We start from the raw sequence: 23,679 nt of genomic DNA on the forward strand, positions 1-23,679 counted from the left end.
CATCCACAACCCACACCATCATGTACCATCCACAACTCACACCATCATGTACCATCCACAACTCACACTATCATGTACCATCCACAACTCACACCATCATGTACCATCCACAACTCACACCATCATGTACCATCCACAACTCACACCATCATGTACCATCCACAACTCACACCATCATGTACCATCCACAACTCACACTATCATGTACCATCCACAACTCACACCATCATATAACATCCACAACTCACACCATCATGTACCATCCACAACTCACACCATCATGTACCATCCACAACTCACACCATTATGTACCATCCACAACTCACACCATCATATAACATCCACAACTCACACCATCATGTACCATCCACAACTCACGCCATCATTTAACATCCAAAAACCTCATGCCATAAAGTGTTTCACTTAACATATGGCACCATTTTCTTTAAAAGTAAACTGGTTCACTAACTAGCTTATCAATAAAATGTGTGTGTGTGTGTGTGTATGTGTCTGTGTGTGTGTGTGTGTGATTTGGATTTTTAATGTAGCTTTAACAGTTTTTTAGTCATATCACTACGATGTCTGCAGTGTGGCAGTTTATAGTGATGTCTAGCACTGGGGCATCATGCCACAGACAAGTAGCATGATGTCCCACCCAGTCACATTATCCTGACACCAGGCCGACCAGTCCTAACACTAACCTCTTAATGCTGAGCGCCAAGCGAGGCTGCTGTTAGTACCATTTTTGTAAGTCTTTGGTATGAATCTACCGGGGATCAAACCCACGACCTCCTGCATCCGAGGCGGACACTCTAACCACTAGGCCACCATAGCGGTATTAATAAAATGAATCTCTTAGGCATAGTTCACTTCTGAAGAAACCCATCTTTTTTTTAATTGGAAATGGGTCATAAACAGTTGCTATAAATAGCAAATAAGGCAAGTACTATTACACTATTCTTACAGAACAGTCACCATTTTAAGAATATTGTCAAATTTATAGGAGTTGGAATTAGAGAGATAATAATAAAAATAACAAAAACAATTTTTTATTACTTTTATTTTGATTTTATTTCTTAATGTAGCAAAAAGCATAATCCAGAAATAGTACAGCGCAAAACATAATGTGGAGAAAAAAGGATAATGATTACGACAAAATCATAATGGTTGGCAAGTATGTATGTGAGCCCCTCCCCCAACAAACAAATGATCTGAGCTGTAAAATTCTAAACATTGGCCAAGTTTTGTGAAAAAAGCATTCCTCATCAATTAATATAATGAAATTGCAAAACAGCTATTTTATAACATGTACACATAAGTTTTAAAAGTAAACATGGGGTCAGTTTGAGGATCACAAATTTTGAGTAAACATTACTGACTCAGCAAATGAACTGTAAGGAACCAATGACTATTATAATCTGGGCTGTGACAGCAACAACAAGAATGGCAAAAATGTAATTAGATAACAATTTTGTTTTTGACTGATAAGCCTACACTAGATCAACTATGAACTGGAAAGAACTCTAGCATAAATACTATTGACGGCTGTACAAGACTAGGTTGGACTATCACAAATACTATTACTGTACATGACTAGGTCAGACTATCAAATATTACTGCTGTACATCACTAGTCAGGGTTCATACAGGATTTTGAACGATAAATTCAAAGACTTTTCCAAAACTTTCTAAGACCACAAACATAGATTTCCAAGACATATTTTCACTAACATTTTGTGTACAAGTTATGTTATAAGAGAAAACAAAGAATGCAAAAGACTACAATACTGTTTAATGATGAAATTCAAACTATAATCAATTTCCTAAACTACATACCCCCTGAATCCTGCCCTATGGAAAGAAAAAGTTCGTATTTTATGTCCTAACATCCTTGGACAATTTTATTTGTGATTATGGAAAGAAATTAAAATGTTTGGGTTTATTTAAATTTGCCAAGACTTTTAAAGACCTCATGGTAATCTGCTCAATTTACCCAAACTTTCAAGGTCTTGAAAATGCTACCTCATTTTCCCCAAACTGTCAAAGACCTTCAAAGACAGTAAGAACCCTGCTAGGTTGGATTATCATAAATACTACTGACAGCTGTACAAGACTATGTTGGACAAACCAATAGCATAAGCAGGCTGAATTTTTTGCTATAAAAAGTTTCAATGTCAAAATGCAGAAAAAATGTGCAAATAAACAGCTCTATACAAAATAACGTTATGGAAGCATACCATAAAGTTTCGGGCTAAGCTTACTCTGCTGTGGTTCTTGGGTCCTACATGTTCTGGAGATGCCCTAGCATCTCCATCATCGTTGCTGGTGTAGTTCTCAAAACTGTCAGAGCGGGACCGATTGACCAGGCAGGGTTTAGATCGAGGTGTACCAAGGGAGCTGAAAAAATATAAAGGTGGCACATGATCTGAGATATTATATCTCCCAAACTTTATATTATGTTGATATGTCCCAGTGAATGATATTTTATTATGTTGATTTTTGCCTAATGAATCATACTCTATTATGTTGAATTTCCTCATTGAATGATATTCTATTATATTGATTTTGCCTACTGAATGATATTCTATTATGCTGATTTGGCCCACTGAATGATATTCTATTATGTTGTTTTTACCACTGGTTGATACTTTATTGTATTGATTTTGCCAAATGAATGATACTCAATTACATTGATTTTGCCAAATGAATGATACTCAATTACGTTGATTTTGCCTACTGAATGATACTCTATCATGTTGATTTTGCCTACTGAATGATCTTCAATCATGTTGATTTTGTCCATTGAATGATATTCTAAAAAAAATGGGGAGCCATGATAGCTGTTACTAGAATGTCAGCTTTGTGATCCAAGGGTTCCCCATATGACACACAACCAGACTATCCTGGGGGGTAGCTGCTTTAGTGTTCCTTGGGAAAGGCATTTAGCTCCAATTTCATCACTAAAGTAAGGCCAATAATATGTTACAGTTGCATTATTATCCAACCAACCAACTGATAAAAAATTCTTTCTAAAGACAAAGTCATATTCCAAATGATGATAACAGACCTTGATGTCATAATCCAGCTAATGACATCAAATCCTGATGTCATATTCCAACTGATGACACAAAATTCTGATGTCATAATCCAACTAATGACATCAAATCCTGATATCATAATCCAAATGATGACACCAAATCCTGATCTTATAATCCAAATGACGACACCAAATCCTGATGTCATAATCCAAGTGATGACACAAAATCCTGATCTCATAATCCAACTGATAACACCAAATCCTGATCTCATAATCCAACTGATGACACAAGATCCTGATGTCATAATCCAAGTGATGACATCAAATCCTGATGTCATACTCTAAGATGGTTTCCTTATTATATTAAAATTGGATGAGAAATTTAGAGGTACAAAGGTAAGTTCAACTAACCAGATAAAAGATCATGTCATTAATATGCACAGATCCTACTTAATAATACAGAACCTAAGACAATTATGATATACAGTAAGCTTCTTTATTAGGTTACAGCAAAGTTAGATTAAAATTTAAAAAATTGCTCTCCTGAGCGGTAATAAGCTCAGCCCATCAGGTACAAGACTAATTCATAAATATGTGCAGATTTTGCTCATGATCAAGTTCAACCAACATCTTGATGGTACAAACCTACTTACCAAGTTCAAAAAAATTAAAATTAACTGCTACTCAAGTCTTGTCAAGCTCAGCCAAATAAAATGCAAGGTCAACTCATCAATATGCACAGAGTTGTTCATCTATCTTTTTATCAAAATCAGATCAGAAATAGTTTATACAGTGGTAACATGGTAGTCAATTTGGTTGTAAGAACATTGCTTTAATAAAAATGGGCTTCGCTCATTATGAAACCAATGTGAGATCTTGATTACTGTTAGTCCAAGAAACCAATTTTTTTTCCAAGTAAAATATGTTTCTTCAAGAATACATACCCAATACCTATGGAGAACTACTATTACCTTTAAAATCCAGCCTTCCCAGATAACACTTTTAGTTAAAATAAACTATCTGCCCACCTAGATGGATGTTGGGCTGAGTGATCTCTCCCTGGTATTGGCATTGGTCTGACTGTGATGTAACTGCAGGGAGGATGGGCAGGTATAAGTGTATTATGATTGGGTCTCATGTGTCTTGAGATTGTGTGAGCTCTAATTCCTCCAGATCTGGCTGAAGAACCAACCAGATCACAATGGACTAACAACGAGACAGGTCTAATCTAAAAGACTCAGCTAGCCACTGAGGATCATCCAATCAACAAAATACTGGAATACCTTAAATGGGCTGCAACTACTCCCGTGACCCTGATAAAGGCCTGGAAATGGAGGCTAAGCTGAACAGCAGAGCTCAAAATTGGATAACCTCCTGATCCAAGCAAAACCAAAGAGGAAAAAAAAGGAAGTGAAGGTACACTTTCATTAAGATGTGGTCTCCATCTTGAAGTGATTTTCTGTGTCCTAGGTTAAAAAAATATGCATCCAAATATGCATGATTTAAGCGTTTCCGAGACCCGAGTGAAGGACAGATGAGGAATAACTATGTCTAAAATGTTCACTAATTTGTATATATACATCTGATATACAGATTCACTAATTTGTATATACAAGGTTCACCTTTATCAACTATATATACAGATTAGTGAACATTTTAGAGTTATTTCTCATGGCTCTCAAGTTACAGTCCTTATATGCAGAATATTTCCAGATCAAATCCTACATCTAACACTCTACGAACTGTGACCATTTCAAAATTCATGGCCATGTTGTGCAAGAACATGGAATAAGCCTTTTCTTAAGAAATTGCATGAGGTTTTTGGCGGCTTCTTAAGTCAAACTTGATCCGAAAATAATGATAAAAGCCATTATTTCAAGTTCTATCGTAAATCAAATCTCTCGTGACAAGCAAATGGATGAAGCATGGCATAAGCTCACTGAACATTACGCCTGTGTGAACCCAAAACCTTTCTCAGTAACAGACCTGCCAACACTAAAGAGAAAGTCTCAGACAGTTGATTTTTTTATACTTAAATTTGATAGCTTTCAGCAAGGTATAACAAAGTATTATGTACTGCTATTTTCAAGCTGGAAAATGTGTATTAAAAAAGTTTGGTATTCAAAACTGATGCATCGACTACGTTCATCTGAAAAGGTTGTAACATAGATTTTATGTAGCTCAGTTCCAAACCCTACACAGCTCCACCACTTCTTGCTATATCTCAACTTGACATCATTTTTGGATTTTTTTTCCTTCATTTCACATGACGTCAAAAATGTATCTCCTGCCATGTGACACACTCAAATCGACATGTGATGTCCAATAAATGTAATTGTGTCCCTTCCTGCCTTTGTTTAGAACAATCTAAATATTCCTTTTTATTCTTCTGTACTGATTATTAAAACTTTTTAAGAGGCTTACTTTTTCCTTTTGTCTATAACACATATCAATAGCTGGAAGCCATATTTACAAATTTCTATAATCAACACTTTGGTCATGCAGATGCTTTGCATGGAAAAATATGTGTGGTTTAAAGTGTCTGAGGAACTACTGTTCCTTGACTAATTCCACTAAAATCTAATACCAAACCCAGGTTCAGATCAAACACAGATGAGCCAATTATCCTGATTTTACAACAACAATCATATTTCCATAGTTAGTCTGAATTTTAAGGGTCATTTCATAAAACTTACAGCAAAATCATATTGATTGGCAGGCCTGCAAAAATATTGGAATCAACATTTGTGAACATTTTGCCCGAGACCCTTTCCAAATGATCTCAGGCAAGGAGGCCAAGAATAATATTCCCTTTGCAAATAGTTAATAAATGCACAATATAATTATAAAGTTTCATGAATTCCCACCAAGAGGCTTAGGGAAGATGTAAGAAGAAACAAATGGAAGGTAATTACAATATCCCTGAAACTGGAAATTGGGAATAAATATATTCACCTTGTGCGTTTAATACAAGCTTTCCTTCTGTCCTCCGTTTCCGAGTAATATTCAGTGTCACTACTGTAGCTATCGTACTCTGCTTCTTTTCTATGTTTTCGATGATGACGAAAGGCCATCCCACCAGGGAAATGGGATGGCAACAGCAGCTAGAATCTCAACACCCACTCAATAACAATAATTTGAAACACCTGTGAACAAGAAATATAACAATCTGATTAGTTTTGGAATCTCTGCTATAATGGAGATACGACATGCACTAATAAAATTTCATTTTCTGGTGATCATTTTAAGTGGCAAAACGGTGGCCCATTTGTGAGGGTAAATATATATAAGCATCCATTCTTCACAGATGGTATTTGAAAAACTCTGCCACATACATCAATTAACTGTGCCTTCCCTGGATATCTTCAAATCACAGGTGCAGGCCATCCAGTACGCTAAAAGTTCACTTTTTCTAACTACATTATACATAAATTCTTTTAATTGGTATATCATTTTCTTGTTCATCTCTGCAATTTTATGAAGTACAGATATACACCAGACTGTGGTATTGTACCTTATTGGAAGAACAGATGAAAGATTGTATTTTGTGCATGGGGGTATTATTAGTATCATTGGTATTATTGGTATCATTAGTATCATTGGCAATTATATCTTCTGAATGATGTTTTTGTAAGAAAATGTGATTTTATGTGTCTGTATGTGACTTGAATTTTAAACATAGCTTTAAAAAAAGTCAGTCATATCGCTATGATGTCTCCAGTGTGGCAGTTAATAGCGATGTCTAACACCGAGGCATCATGCTGCTTACATGCTGCATCATGTCCAACCCAGTCACATTATCCTGATACCAGGCTGACTGGTCCCAACACTAACCTCTTGATGCTGAGTGCCAAGCGAGGCAGCTGCAAGTACCAATTTTATGTCTTTGGTATGACTCGACCAGGGCTCAAACCAACAACCTCCCGCATCCAAGGCGGAATCTCTAACCACTGAGGCAACTGGAGCGGTCAATTTGATTAGTAAATCAAACGGTCAGCAGAAAATGAAACTGCTTTGGTGCATGTCAGTTTTCCTTATTGGCAAGTTGATTTTAATCATTTTGGAAAAATAACTAAAAGTCAGAAGTAATATTCTAAATGGACCTGTCTATTTTGTGATAAAAATATAACTTCATCTCCACTTCTTAACTGGCTAGTAGGATACTCTGACCTACAATCAATCAACTAGGATGCTCTGACCTACAATCAATCAACTAAGATGCTCTGACCTACAATCAATCAACTAGATTTTCAAACTCACTGCCATGATGGCTAAAATGGATGTCATAACAGCAACATTTTCATTTAGTACAAACCAGACAACATAAGCAGTGTTTTGGTGAAAAACCAGTGATGATATCCTTCATTAGATGGTTTAACAAATTTAAACATGATGGCATTTGTTCTTCCATTTGTTTTCTTTTCTTTTCTGGAGAAAATTCTGAATCTTCTACTTTCTTTTCAACATAACTAAAAGTTAACTATTATGAAGAGATACAGTGATGGTGGCAAATGCTTTGTGCAATCCAATATGGTAGTCAAAGACTGGTTTGGTAGCCTCCATTTCAAATGAATCAATCATATTTTTGAACTCTATATTATTATGTATACCTATATTTTTTGTAACTGCTGGTACATGATTTTATCTAATTTTTATAATTCTTATTCATGGCTGTAATGTGTATAGAATATCTTTTGTTATGAACTGTATATGTGACCAGGCTGTTTTAAAAACACAAATTGCAAAAGATTTAAAAATAGATATTTTCATATGTGTTGACATTTGTTGTTGTGGGGTTTAATGCCATTTTTCAGCACAAGATAGGCTATGCATGGCAGCCAGTATTAATGGTGGAGGAAGAACCCAGGAAAACCCTGAGAAGAACCACCGATCCACGAGAAGCTACTGGCAAGCTTTCTCACATACCCACACTGGCTGAATCCAAGACTCAAACCCACCCAGAGGTGAGATGGCAGTGATCCGTAACGGAGAGAGCTTTAGACCACTTGGCCACTTGGGGCCCCTTGACAATTAGTAATAATAATTTTAATAATAAGATTTAAAATGGCACCTATGGCATAGGTTCTAAGTGATTAATGGGATGTCAATGGTTCCAGAATAATTCTGTGGCTTCCAAATGGTTGTACGCAGTCATGTGAATATTCTTAATTGATGCAAAAGTCAACAGTGTATAATGTCATGTTGGGTCTATTGCGAGCATAGTCATAACATATGGTGTATATATTATTGTTGTTGTTGTTGTTGGGTTTAACGCCATTTTTCAGCACACGATAGGCTATGCATGGCGGCCAGTATTAATGGTGGAGGAAGAACCCGAGAAAATCCCAGGAAGAACCACCAACCCACGAGAAGCTACTGGCAAGCTTTCTCACATACCCACATAGGCCGAATCCTAGACTCAAACCCACGCAAACAGAGGTGAGATGGCAGTGATCCGTAACGGACAGCGCTTTAGACCACTCGGCCACTCGGGGCCCCCTGGTGTATATATAAGGAGAACGTTAAGCTATCAGATTCATTCAGATTTTTGGAGTCATTCACACTTATTTTGTTCCTGAGTTAAGTCTGCAGATGTTTATGTTGTACTTTTTTTGAGAGGAAAAACATTTCTTTGGGTGTTCAGTGGAAACAGAAAGTGTTCATTACTTGGACTTATATTATTCTGGAACTATTATAATTTATTCAAAGGAATTCTGGACAATGCCATATTGATGATGTCATGCTTCTTGAAGGACCAGTACATTTCCAGTACTGAAAATTATAAGAGACTTTTCATTCATTTAGGACTCTCATAGACTTTTATAAGGACTAATTTGGATTCAATTCATCATAATGTAAGTTCCTCTCAAATTTTTCATTAATCACTTTAATAATTAAATTGTTTGTTAAGTTTTACAAAACTTTTTGGTCTTGCTCCTTTTGTGTTACTTATGCTTGTGACCACAGAGTCATAACAATATCCCTATAAACAATACATGTTTTCTATGAATGCCAATTCTAAACAGACAACTGAAAGGAGATTTTTAATTTAATTTTTTTTTAAACGGATTTTTAACATGAATAATGCACACCTGGCAGCTATGCTACCAAAGATTGTGATATCCCACAAGAAGCCTGAACCAACTGGCCCTCTGGGAAATAACTTGGTGAATATTGTTCCAAACAGAAAAAGGCAGCATCCTAATAGTTTACGGGAAGAAATCACCAATCTTGTCTGAACATACTCTTAAAGGGCACATGCTAGTTACTGAGGAGGAAAAAAATATCTTGGAGTGGCTTTCTCCAGAGACTTCTCTTGGAAAAGACACATATAGATGAGAATGAAAAAAGGGCACAGTAGCATTGCTTTCCTGCACAACCTCCAAATCAATGAAAAAGCATAATGTACAGTATATTTCTTCTCTGTATAACCTGGCTTTGAGTACTACTCAACCTTGTGGAACCCACATAATAAACACCTGCTACATAACATAGAGATGGTTCAGAGGACAGATTCACAACAAACAGATACCATAATACTAGCAGCATCTGTGCAATGTTGAATCATCTCCAATGGGAATCAACTGAATCCAGGCAAAAGAAGGCCCAGCTGATCGTGTTGTAAAAGATGGTGAACAATCTAGTGGACATATTTGGGAACAAATACTTGACCCTAGCATATTGACAAACTAGGGCAAATCACAGGAAGACGTTCCAGTTAAAGTCAGCATTAACAAAATGTTTCAAGTTCAGCTTCTTTCAAGTTAGCATTAATAATTATGGAAGCTCCTGACTTGTTATCTCACAAACAGGAGCTTTCCAAAATCACATTGTAATGAACTAGTCAGCAAAAAGGCCTAGTGATTCTCAAACTTATGCTGGTTGAGATTCATCTACCTCATTCATTGCCACAACAGTAGCCAGATTGGTTTGAGTATGAAGGGATGGAAATGTAGACACACTTTCAGATTACTCTTTTGTCTGTCATATCGCTACCTTCCTTCCAATATTCTTGACCACGCACCGCCCGTTGATTAATAAGTGCGACTGTCAACATATTTATAGACAGACAGAATATCAGTACTGGGCGCGTATTATGATTTTCCAAGGAATATGGATGCATGAGACTCCAAATAAAGTGAATTAATGCCATTTAAAGGTATGTGTAATCAAATTCAAGAAAAGTACAGTTGATACTGAATGTTTACGTTACATGTATCATGAATTATAACCGGATTGTGAAAAGCATAGATTCACTGAACATAAAGAAATTTAAAAATATGAAATGATCGTTGTCAAAGGACATTACATCCACATGACTATATAAATTGTGGACTGACAGGCTGAATACGTAAGAGGCAGATTTGGATAGTCCATTTTTTTTTATGGGAAAAGTAGTACCGAAATCTTGGAAATTTATTAGACTACGGATTTTGACCCAAGGACATACAAAATCATACGTAAAACGATATTCCTTAAAACTGCAATCTACTTATCAATATCAGGAGGATGTTTAAATTACCATGCTGCCGCAAATTATCAGTAAACCTAAAACAAAATGAAAATATCCTCTTAAAATTACTAAACTTACGAAAGCATAGTAAGCATTTGACCATTTTCTGTATTGCATTGTGGGTAAATTAAAAGTCACGTGCACTTGCCGAGCATTCAATCCTCTTTGGAAGAAACGTAAGCGTTTGACTGATAAGGATTGCTCGAATGGTTGACAGATGGAGGGAAGCATGTAGTTACATTGTATACAACATCGTTGATCATCATTTTTACTCTCATGTGAGTAATGATAACAAATTGAAATCTGGCATGATTAATCTATATTTTTTGTATACTTGTATATCCATTAAAGACAACTGATTTGAACAAGTAATGAAGTTATCAATATCTCTGTTTTTACTTTAGGCATTGGATGCTGATCTACTGTGATGCATTGATGTCACGGATTTTAGCAGAGCGCTTAAGCTAATCATGAAATAGTTACTCTATTAGGAATTACTCGCGATCAACCTTGCAGTGAATTGGAATCACTTTATATAATACGTGTGACTAAGCCTGAAAATTTTAAATGATTCCTTGTCTTTTTATGCTCGTGGGTCTGTATGAAGTATATGTGACTTCTTGGGTAACACTGTTTTGATCGGGGGGGGGGGGGGAGGAGGATATCTAGAGTCCTCAAATTTTATTTTAAAAAATTCTCTCTTTATTATCGCTGCCTTTGGCAATTTAAAGAAAAGGATTTATGCATGTATTCATGAATTATACAATGCATTCTCACAATTCAGTTAAAATCATGACAACTGTAGAAGAAGCTTGTATCGGGAATATTCATGCAACACAAGTCATTAATATTGGTTGTTTTAAGTAGTTAAAATATTGACTCTTTCATTCAGATCATAAAACAAGTAACTTAGCCTGAAAATTTGCAAATGGTATGATCTTTTTGTCCAGATCCAAATCAACTAATTGGTATCATTCAATGTTAGTGGGTGTATATGTTATGTTACTTAAACCTAGAATTTGAGAGAAAACCAAATGTGTGGTGAATAATGTTTATGGTAAATTATTATCGGTTGGCATTTAGAAACGCAGTTTTTATGGTTGCAAAATCCATCTTCATTATAAGATATAATCACATTCTAAGTTCCATGAGAAAATGTTTCCAGACCATGACCAATTGTTTTGTGTATGAGACTTTTAGATTGAGAAAATAAGTGCTTTTTACTTGAATTATTTTTTATATTTTGAATAAATAGTGTGCATTGTGAATCTCAGCAGTTTTCTGTTTCCCTGATTACTTGAATTTTATATATACATACATATATATACAAAAAGTACCTACCTACCATAATTTTAATACCAGTGCAGTAGGAAATACACCTTGTTTGGCCTTAGAACAGTGATTCTCTAGTGGTTCTAACACATAAGAACATTAGAATTTTCATTCAGAATACCCTTGGATCATTTCTGGAATAATGTGAAATATTTAGTACATTTAGGTTAATTTTCTAGGAATTCAATACTCTAATTTTTAATTCTTTCACTTTGTTTGATTTTATATTTTAGGGAAATAAATTTATATTTTGGAAATTTGAATGCTTGTTGGATTTTACCTTGTCTTGTTAAATAGTTTAAGCCCCTAGACATTACAATACACAAAGTAACTAGCATGTGTTAAAACAAATAAAAGCCATTTTATGCATCCTGTACAAAATTCTGAATGATAATCTGACACCACAGTAAAATGGAATCAGTTACCATCAATCTGAATCTAGCTGTCATTTAGGTAAGTTGCTCTTTTTAAAGATTTGATTGCTTGTGAAGCTGTTAACTACATGATTCAGTAATTGACAGATGAAGCTTAACACCTGAAATTACAGTCCTTGTTAATTATCTTGTTTAGTCTGCTATTTACTATACCACACGATTCACCAACAAATGTTTTATTATTCACATGATTGACCAATAGGTGTGTTATTATTCACATGATTGACCAATAGGTGTGTTATTATTCACATAATTGACCAATAGGTGTGTTATTATTCACATGATTGACCAATAGGTGTGTTATTATTCACATAATTGACCAATAGGTATGTTATTATTCACATAATTGACCAATAGGTGTGTTATTATTCACATAATTGACCAATAGGTGTGTTATTATTCACATAATTGACCAATAGGTGTGATATTATGCACATGATTGACCAATAGGTGTGTTATTATTCACATGATTGACCAACAGGTGTGTTATTATTCACATGACTGACCAGTAGGTGAATTATTCACATAACTGACCAGTAGGTGTGTTATTATTCACATGATTGACCAATAGGTGTTTATTATTCACATGACTGACCAGTAGGTGCATTGTTATTCACATAACTGACCAGTGGATGTGTTATTATTCACATGATTGACCAATAGGTGTTTATTATTCACATGACTGACCAGTAGGTGCATTATTATTCACATAACTGACCAGTGGGTGTGTTATTATTCACATGATTGACCAATAGGTGTTTATTATTCGCATGCAATTTGAAATGATTAGGTAACTTATTTTCACCTACTTGACAAATCAGTCTATAGTAAGGCATGCTGTCACCTACTTGACAAATCAATCTATAGTAAGGCATGCTGTCACCTACTTGACAAATCAATCTATAGTAAGGCATGCTGTCACCTACTTGACAAATCAGTCTATAGTAAGGCATGCTGTCACCTACTTGACAAATCAGTCTATAGTAAGGCATGCTGTCACCTACTTGACAAATCAGTCTATAGTAAGGCATGCTGTCACCTACTTGACAAATCAATCTATAGTAAGGCATGCTGTCACCTACTTGACAAATCAATCTATAGTAAGGCATGCTGTCACCTACTTGACAAATCAATCTATAGTAAGGCATGCTGTCACCTACTTGACAAATCAATCTATAGTAAGGCATGCTGTCACCTACTTGACAAATCAATCTATAGTAAGGCATGCTGTCACCTACTTGACAAATCAATCTGTAGTAAGGCATGCTGTCATGTTCTTTCTAGCAAGCAACAGGTTTGAACCTCTGACACTTAATATAGTTTGGTAATTAAATAGATGCTACTTCAAATTAACTTCAACTGGAGCTGTTTCTTTGGATTGCCATGCCAAATTGCCAAGCTTTTATATTACATACCCCACTGCCCCACATATGCCCCCAACTTATGGTAGGTATTCCAGGGGTCATAACCAAAAATGTGATGTAATGTTTGGTAAAAATATGATTGACCTCTGATCCCCTACTCCAGGGAAGGGTTATGACATAGATAGATTAAGACCAAAATGTCTTTGTTTAATAGAACAATCATGTAGTAATATTCAGTACATGATTATCATGGATTTAATACATAAATAGTATAATATACATGATTTTATACATATATAATCAACATGGTTTAATACATATGTAATCAACATGGTTTAATACATATATAATCAACATGGTTTAATACATATATAATCAACATGGTCTAATACATATGTAATCAACATGGGATTAATACATATATAATCAACATGGTTTAATACATATATAATCAACATGGTTTAATCATATATAATCAACATGGTTTAATACTATATAATCAACATGGTTTAATACATATGTAATCAGCATGGGATTAATACATATGTAATCAATATGGTTTAATACATATATAATCAACATGGTTTAATACATATATTATCAGCATGGTTTAATACATATATAATCAACATGGTTTAATACATATATAATCAACATGGTTTAATACATATATAATGAACATGGTTTAATACATATGTAATCAACATGGTTTAATACATATCTAATCGACATGGTTTAATACATACATAATCAACATGGTTTAACACATATATAATCAACATGGTTTAATGCATATATAATCAAAATGGTTTAATACATATATAATCAACTTGGTTTAATACATATCTAATCAACATGTGATTAATACATATATAATCAACATGGTTTAATACATATATTATCAGCATGGTTTAATACATATGTAATCAACATGGTTTTAATACATATCTAATCAACATGGTTTAATACATATATAATCAACATGGGATTAAATAATATGTAATCAACATGGAGTTAATACATATATAATCAACATGGTTTAATACATATATTATCAACATGGTTTAATACATATATAATCAACATGGTTTAATACATATATAATCAACATGTTATAATACAAATATAATCAACATGGTTTAATACATATACAATCAACATGGGATTAATACATATATTATCAACATGGTTTAATACATATGTAATCAACATGGTTTAATACATATATAATCAACATGGGATTAAATAATATATAATCAACATGGGATTAATACATATGTAATCAAGATGGTTTAATACATATATTATCAACATGGTTTAATACATATGTAAACAGCATGGTTTAATACATATGTAATCAACATGGGATTAAATAATATGTAATCAACATGGAGTTAATACATTTATAATCAACATGGTTTAATACATATATAATCAACATGGTTTAATACATATATTATCAACATGGTTTAATACATATGTAATCAACATGGTTTAATACATATATAATCAACATGGTTTAATAGATACATAATCAACATGGTTTAATACATATATAATCAACATGGTTTAATAGATACATAATCAACATGGTTTAATACATATATAATCAACATGGTTTAATACATATGTAATCAACATGGTTTAATACATATGTAATCAACATGGTTTAATACATATATAATCAACATTGGATTGAATAATATATAATCAACATGATTTAATACATATATAATCAACATGGTTTAATACATACATAATCAACATGGTTTAATACATATATAATCAACATGGTTTAATATATATTATCAACATGGTTTAATACATATGTAATCAGCATGGTTTAATACATATATAATCAACATGGTTTAATGCATTTATATAATCAACATGGTTTAATACATATGTAATCAACATGGTTTAATACATATGTAATCAGCATGGTTCAATACATATATAATCAACATGGTTTAATACATATGTAATCAACATGGTTTAATACATATATAATCAACATGGCTTAATACATATATAATCAACATGGTTTAATACATATATAATCAACATTGTTTAATACATATATAATCAACATGGGTTTAATACATATGTAATCAACATGGGAATGTAATTATTGCTATTAAGGTAGTATGCTGGAGGTCAAAAGATGAACCAGTCAGTTTCCCTTGCTGTTGATGCTGTGTACCCAAATGGGTCCCTAATTAGACCACCCACTACAGCAGATGACGGAATTGGCTGCACTTTCTGGCGTTCCCCCAACCATGTGTTATTCCAGTGTGCCAATGCTGCCATTGTCCTAGGTCTTCTGGCTCCCAAGAAGAAATTTGGAGACCTGTTTCTTCACAGCATGTTTGCTCTAGGTAAGGATCTATACGTTAAAAAACTGCAGAGATGACCACACATGTGTTAATGTGACTTGTTTCCCATGTCTTGTTTCAAAAAGATAACAGGACTTAGTATTGGCATTTCCATCCACCCATCAGTCTATCTTTTAATTTGGCTATTTTGCATTAAAGCAGTTTGCCATAAACAGGTTAAAATTGTTATATTTAGTACATACTTAATGGTCTTTTATTGCCCACTCAGTACGGTGGACATGGTCACTGGGAGCAAGGGATTAGGTGTCCACTATGGATGTTGAATGCCCATGATGTCTAGTAGATATACCTTAATCTAATGGAACTCTGTCATGGCTTTTGTTGTAGCTTAGTCGGTTTTATGGCACTTCCTATGAATTTTATTGAATTTAACCCGTGAGTTGACATGCAAAACAAACAGATGGGAGAAACCCTGATGCCATGAACACATATTGTAGTGAGAGTTAATTGCATACCTTTACCTGTACAAACTTTACAATAAAACATTGCCTGTGGTATTTTTTTGCGGCGGAACCAGGAATACTTATAGATGAAGGCTCGTACAGGTGACACTCAATTTATGCAATAGATGTGTTCCAAAGGTTTTGGTTTAAATTGAAAATTGGCATAAATTGAAATTCCCATAGGATACTTTTAAATAAAGAAAGTTCTTTGGCAAATTATACATAAGTTTTCAAGTAGTGATAATTTATGCATAATTTTCAAACAAAATAATATAATATGTATGTAAGCTGCTAGTGAGTCACTGCACATGGTGCCAGGTGATGGCATAAATATGAGTACAGTGGCGCATAGTGAATTTGTTCATTATAAATGAGTCATTAAAATGAAAGCATGTAAATCATATTGAAAGATAGCGAGCATAACCTGTAATGTAGATAAAATGACAGGTTTTAAAATTCTTGGATATACTTCTACATCTGTCAGTGATGGAGCATTCATCAGAAATATTGGCTATCTAAAATAGATCAACTACACGTACATGTTTTCATATTCACATGGAAATTTATATACTCTTTTCCATGAGGCAGTAACTTTGATGTTCTTTCTCTTACCCTTTAATTTCCCAACTATTTGTGCAGCCCCCTTTGAAAAAATTTTTGGAAAGTACACAAATAAAGAAGGGAAATCACTCTATTATTACAAATTTACAATGTAAGATAGTTCTCATTTATTGCATTCTTTCATTATGTAAGATTTTAAACAAGTTTTGTATCAGTTAAATGTAATTAAATTTATCATGTTGAATAAGTGTCAAGATACATATGATGGCAATAATTGTTTTTGAAAGTGATAATTTTTATTAAGAATAATAATTATGACTGATAACAATTACAAATAACACCATACAATTTATCATGCACATGCACAATGAAGTCCAAAGGATATATTAACATATATATCATAATTCTTTCTCAGGGTTTGTTCACTAAAAATAATGTGGCATTGTGTATTGACATAATATAAAAATATGTGCAAGCTATCATAGAACATGGTTTTCTGTAGCTTTATCAAGGACTTCGAAAATGACCAACTATTGGAGAGATGGCAGTTTCAAATACACAGAAGATGTCTACACTGTATTGAAGGCTGCACTCTATCAGTGGTTATTTATGTCATCAATACTGTATTGAAGGCTGCACTCTATCAGTGGCTATTCATGTCATCAACATTGTATTGAAGGCTGCACTATATCAGTGGCTATTCATGTCATCAACACTATTAAAGGCTGCATTCTATCAGTGGCTATTCATGTCATCAGCACTGTATTGAAGGCCGCACTCTATCAGTGACTATTCATGTCATCAATACTGTATTGAAGGCTGCACTCTATTAGTGGCTATTCATGTCATCAACACTGTATTAAAGGCTGCACTCTGTCAGTGACTATTCATGTCATCAACATTGTATTGATGGCCGCACTCTGTCAGTGACTATTCATGTCATCAACACTGTATTGAAGGCTGCACTCTGTCAGTGACTATTCATGTCATCAACGCTGTATTCAAGGCTGCACTCTATCAGTGGCTATTTATGTCACCAACGCTGTATTGAAGGTTGCACTTTGTCAGTGACTATTCATGTCATCAACACTGTACTGAAGGCTGCACTCTATCAGTGGCTCTTCATGTCATCAGCACTATTGAAGGCTGCACTCTATCAGTGGCCATTCATGTCATCAACACTGTATTGAAGGCTGCACTCTATCAGTGGCTATTCATGTCACCAACACTGTATTGAAGGCTGCACTCTATCAGTAGCTATTCATGTCATCAACACTGTATTGAAGGCTGCACTCTATCAGTGGTTTTTCATGTCATCAGCACTGTATTGAAGGCTGCACTCTATCAGTGGTTATTCATGTCATCAACACTGTATTGAAGGCTGCACTCTATCAGTGGCTATTCATGTCACCAACGCTGTGTTGAAGGCTGCACTTTGTCAGTGACTATTCATGTCATCAACACTGTAATGAAGGCCGCATTCTGTCAGTGACTATTCATGTCATCAGCACTGTATTGAAGGCTGCACTCTATCAGTGGCTCTTCATGTCATCAACACTGTATTGAAGGCTGCACTCTATCAGTGGCTATTCATGTCATCAACACTGTATTGAAGGCTGCACTCTATCAGTGGCTATTCATGTCACCAATGCTGTATTGAAGGCTGCACTCTATCAGTAGCTATTCATGTCATCAACACTGTATTGAAGGCTGCACTCTATCAGTGGTTTTTCATGTCATCAGCACTGTATTGAAGGCTGCACTCTATCAGTGGTTATTCATGTCATCAACACTGTATTGAAGGCAGCACTCTATCAGTGGCTATTCATGTCACCAATGCTGTATTGAAGGCTGCACTTTATCAGTGGCTATTCATGTCACCAACGCTGTGTTGAAGGTTGCACTTTGTCAGTGACTATTCATGTCATCAACACTGTATTGAAGGCCACATTCTGTCAGTGACTATTCATGTCATCAGCACTGTATTGAAGGCTGCACTCTATCAGTGACTATTCATGTCATCAGCACTGTATTGAAGGCTGCACTCTATCAGTGGCTATTCATGTCATCAACACTATTGAAGGCTGCACTCTTTCAGTGGCTATTCATGTCATCAGCACTGTACTGAAGGCTGCACTCTATCAGTGACTATTCATGTCATCAGCACTATTGAAGGCTGCACTCTATCAGTGGCCATTCATGTCATCAACACTGTCTTGAAGGCTGCACTCTATCAGTAGCTATTCATGTCACCAACGCTGTATTGAAGGCTGCACTCTATCAGTAGCTATTCATGTCATCAGCACTGTATTGAAGGCTGTACTCTATCAGTGGTTTTTCATGTCATCAGCACTGTATTGAAGGCTGCACTCTATCAGTGGTTATTCATGTCATCAACACTGTATTGAAGGCGGCACTCTATCAGTGGCTATTCATGTCACCAACGCTGTATTGAAGGCTGCACTTTGTCAGTGACTATTCATGTCATCAACACTGTACTGAAGGCCGCACTCTGTCAGTGACTATTCAGGTCATCAACATTGTATTGAAGGCCACGCTCTGTCAGTGACTATTCATGTCATCAACACTATTGAAGGCTGCACTCCGTCAGTGACTATTCATGTCATCAACTCTGTACTGAAGGCTGCACTCTGTCAGTGACTATTCATGTCATCGGTGAACTCTTTTACTTGGAAATTTTATTTTGTTCTTCAGGTTTCTTGTATTAACAAAATTATGAAACATGTCTGCCTAGTAACTATAAAGCTGATGAAACATACATGTAGGTCATCATTGTATAGTCATGGTAGCTTCAGTGTGGTTGTTGTTGTTGTTGTTGTTGTAGGGTTTAACACCATTTTTCAGCACAAGAGAGGCTATACATGGTGGCTAGTATAAATGGAGGAAAACCCCAGAAAGAACCAGTGACCCACAAGAAGCTACTGGCAACCTTTCTCACATACCCACACTGGCTGAACATGAGACTCAAACCCACACAGACAGGTGAGATAGCAATGATCCATAATGGTAAGTGCTTTAGACCACTCAGCTACTTGGAGCCCCCTTCAACATGGCAGATGAGGACAAAACTTTACTGATTTTACTTGTGCCATATTCTGGTATAGTTTGGAGGAGTAATTTGTCTCAAAAAATAAAACCTGATTCAACTGAACAAGCTATTCTGTGCTGTAAGAATTTTGTTTTCGACACAACGACCAGAGCTGGTGACTTTAACAAAAAATGACAAGCCCTGATTCAAATTCCACAAGCTCTGGCTCTAATTTCCATGTGCCCAATGTTGTACTATTTTGTGTACTGTTATTTATCACACATTGTTATATCTACTGCTCTTCAGATAAGAAAATAAACTAAATGATATTAACTTGACTTGTTGGTTTACTCAAATCTCAAAATATTTCAAGTGAAACAATGTTTTCCTTAAGATCCTGATGTCAGCTATTGTCCAACTCATTGGATCAGCTGTGTTGATGTTCATTGGGAGCTAAAGCATGTCTGGCTTGATTGTGTTGATGTTCATTGGGATCTAAAGCATGTCTGGCTTGATTGTGTTGATGTTCATTGGGATCTAAAGCATGTCTGGCTTGATTGTGTTGATGTTCATTGGATCTAAAGCATGTCTGGCTTGATTGTGTTGATGTTCATTGGGATCAATAGCATTTCTGGCTTGATTGTGTTGATGTTCATTGGGATCTAAAGCATGTCTGACTTGATTGTGTTGATGTTCATTGGGATCTAAAGCATGTCTGGTTTCATTGTGTTGATGTTCATTGGGATTTAAAGCATGTCTTGCTTGATTGTGTTGATGTTCATTGGGATCAGTAGCATTTCTGGCTTGATTGTGTTGATGTTCATTGGGATCTAAAGCATGTCTGGCTTGATTGTGTTGATGTTCATTGGGATCTAAAGTATGTCTGGCTTGATTGTATTGATGTTCATTGGGATCTAAAGCATGTCTGGCTTGATTGTGTTGATGTTCATTGGGATCTAAAGCATGTCTGGCTTGATTGTGTTATGTTCATTGGGATCAGTAGCATTTCTGGCTTGATTGTGTTGATGTTCATTGGGATTTAAAGCATGTCTTGCTTGATTGTGTTGATGTTCATTGGGATCAGTAGCATTTCTGGCTTGATTGTGTTGATGTTCATTGGGATCTAAAGCATGTCTGGTTTCATTGTGTTGATGTTCATTGGGATCTAAAGCATGTCTGGCTTGATTGTGTTGATGTTCATTGGGATCAATAGCATTTCTGGCTTGATTGTGTTGATGTTCATTGGGATCTAAAGCATGTCTGGTTTCATTGTGTTGATGTTCATTGGGATCTAAAGCATGTCTGGCTTGATTGTGTTGATGTTCATTGGGATCTAAAGCATTTCTGGCTTGATTGTGTTGATGTTCATTGGGATATAAAGCATGTCTGGCTTGATTGTGTTGATGTTCAGTGAGATCTAAAGCATTTCTGGCTTGATTGTGTTGATGTTCATTGAGATCTAAAGCATGCCTGGCTTGATTGTGTTGATGTTCCTTTAGATCTAAAGCATGTCTGGCTTGATTGTGTTGATGTTCCTTGAGATCTAAAGCATGTCTGGCTTGATTGTGTTGATGTTCATTGAGATCTAAAGCATGTCTGGCTTGATGGTTTCTGTTTACCCATTTTATGTTGATGTTCATTGAGATCTAAAGCATGTCTGGCTTTATGGTTTCTGTTTACCCATTTTATGTTGATGTTCATTGGGATCTAAAGCATGTCTGGCTTGATTGTGTTGATGTTCATTGAGATCTAAAGCATGTCTGGCTTGATTGTGTTGATGTTCATTGGGATCTAAAGCATGTCTGGCTTGATTGTGTTGATGTTCATTGAGATCTAAAGCATGTCTGGCTTGATTGTGTTGATGTTCATTGGGATCTAAAGCATGTCTGGCTTGATTGTGTTGATGTTCATTGAGATCTAAAGCATGTCTGGCTTGATGGTTTCTGTTTACACATTTTATGTTGATGTTCATTGAGATCTAAAGCATGTCTGGCTTGATGGTTTCTGTTTACACATTTTATGTTGATGTTCATTGGGATCTAAAGCATTTCTGGCTTGATTGTGTTGATGTTCATTGGGATCTAAAGCATGTCTGGTTTGATTGTGTTGATGTTCAGTGAGATCTAAAGCATGTCTGGCTTGATTGTGTTGATGTTCATTGAGATCTAAAGCATGCCTGGCTTGATTGTGTTGATGTTCCTTGAGATCTAAAGCATGTCTGGATTGATTGTGTTGATGTTCCTTGAGATCTAAAGCATGTCTGGATTGATTGTGTTGATGTTCCTTGAGATCTAAAGCATGTCTGGCTTGATTGTGTTGATGTTCATTGAGATCTAAAGCATGTCTGGCTTGATGGTTTCTGTTTACCCATTTTATGTTGATGTTCATTGAGATCTAAAGCATTTCTGGCTTGATGGTTTCTGTTTACCCATTTTATGTTGATGTTCATTGGGATCTAAAGCATGTCTGGCTTGATTGTGTTGATGTTCATTGAGATCTAAAGCATGTCTGGCTTGATTGTGTTGATGTTCTTTGGGATCTAAAGCATGTCTGGCTTGATTGTGTTGATGTTCATTGAGATCTAAAGCATGTCTGGCTTGATTGTGTTGATGTTCGTTGGGATCTAAAGCATGTCTGGCTTGATTGTGTTGATGTTCATTGGGATCTAAAGCATGTCTGGCTTGATTGTGTTGATGTTCATTGGGATCTAAAGCATGTCTGACTTGATTGTGTTGATGTTCATTGGGATCTAAAGCATGTCTGGTTTCATTGTGTTGATGTTCATTGGGATTTAAAGCATGTCTTGCTTGATTGTGTTGATGTTCATTGGGATCAGTAGCATTTCTGGCTTGATTGTGTTGATGTTCATTGGGATCTAAAGCATGTCTGGCTTGATTGTGTTGATGTTCATTGGGATCTAAAGTATGTCTGGCTTGATTGTGTTGATGTTCATTGGGATCTAAAGCATGTCTGGCTTGATTGTGTTGATGTTCATTGGGATCTAAAGCATGTCTGGCTTGATTGTGTTGATGTTCATTGGGATCTAAAGCATGTCTGACTTGATTGTGTTGATGTTCATTGGGATTTAAAGCATGTCTTGCTTGATTGTGTTGATGTTTATTGGGATCAATAGCATTTCTGGCTTGATTGTGTTGATGTTCATTGGGATCTAAAGCATGTCTGGTTTCATTGTGTTGATGTTCATTGGGATCTAAAGCATGTCTGGCTTGATTGTGTTGATGTTCATTGGGATCAATAGCATTTCTGGCTTGATTGTGTTGATGTTCATTGGGATCTAAAGCATGTCTGGTTTCATTGTGTTGATGTTCATTGGGATCTAAAGCATGTCTGGCTTGATTGTGTTGATGTTCATTGGGATCTAAAGCATTTCTGGCTTGATTGTGTTGATGTTCATTGGGATCTAAAGCATGTCTGGCTTGATTGTGTTGATGTTCAGTGAGATCTAAAGCATTTCTGGCTTGATTGTGTTGATGTTCATTGAGATCTAAAGCATGCCTGGCTTGATTGTGTTGATGTTCCTTTAGATCTAA

General features: G+C 35.4%; 2 protein-coding genes across 8 annotated transcripts in view; one reads left to right on the forward strand and one right to left on the reverse strand.

Annotated features, from left to right (window-relative positions):
* The window catches only part of LOC149785972 (BTB/POZ domain-containing protein 10-like), a 46,789-nt gene extending 36,086 nt beyond the window's left edge, over nt 1-10,703 (reverse strand). For 2 of the 3 annotated variants that reach the window (XR_016424848.1, XM_089976230.1), the window contains exons 1-3: nt 10,628-10,703; nt 5,992-6,182; nt 2,237-2,396 (exon numbers count right to left, since the gene is read on the reverse strand). Coding sequence is in view for 2 of the 3 variants with exons in the window: in XM_089976230.1 (XP_089832356.1) it covers nt 2,237-2,396; nt 5,992-6,110 (279 nt within the window). In the remaining variant the exon portion in view is untranslated. The remainder of the gene's footprint in view (nt 1-2,236; nt 2,397-5,991; nt 6,183-10,627) is intronic. The other variant, XM_089976231.1, reaches the window with a different exon arrangement.
* A 39-nt stretch (nt 10,704-10,742) lies between these two features.
* The window catches only part of LOC149785973 (popeye domain-containing protein 3-like), a 98,323-nt gene continuing 85,386 nt past the window's right edge, over nt 10,743-23,679 (forward strand). For 4 of the 5 annotated variants that reach the window (XR_016424849.1, XM_089976234.1, XM_089976233.1 and 1 more), the window contains exons 1-2: nt 10,756-10,827; nt 15,826-16,057. Coding sequence is in view for 4 of the 5 variants with exons in the window: in XM_089976234.1 (XP_089832360.1) it covers nt 10,756-10,827; nt 15,826-16,057 (304 nt within the window). In the remaining variant the exon portion in view is untranslated. Of the gene's footprint in view, nt 10,828-15,821; nt 16,058-23,679 lie in introns of all 5 variants that reach the window. The other variant, XM_089976235.1, reaches the window with a different exon arrangement.

This window comes from Sinohyriopsis cumingii, chromosome 12 (assembly GCF_028554795.1).
Source record: "Sinohyriopsis cumingii isolate HCF-2022 chromosome 12, ASM2855479v2, whole genome shotgun sequence".
Classification (NCBI taxonomy): domain Eukaryota; kingdom Metazoa; phylum Mollusca; class Bivalvia; order Unionida; family Unionidae; genus Sinohyriopsis; species Sinohyriopsis cumingii.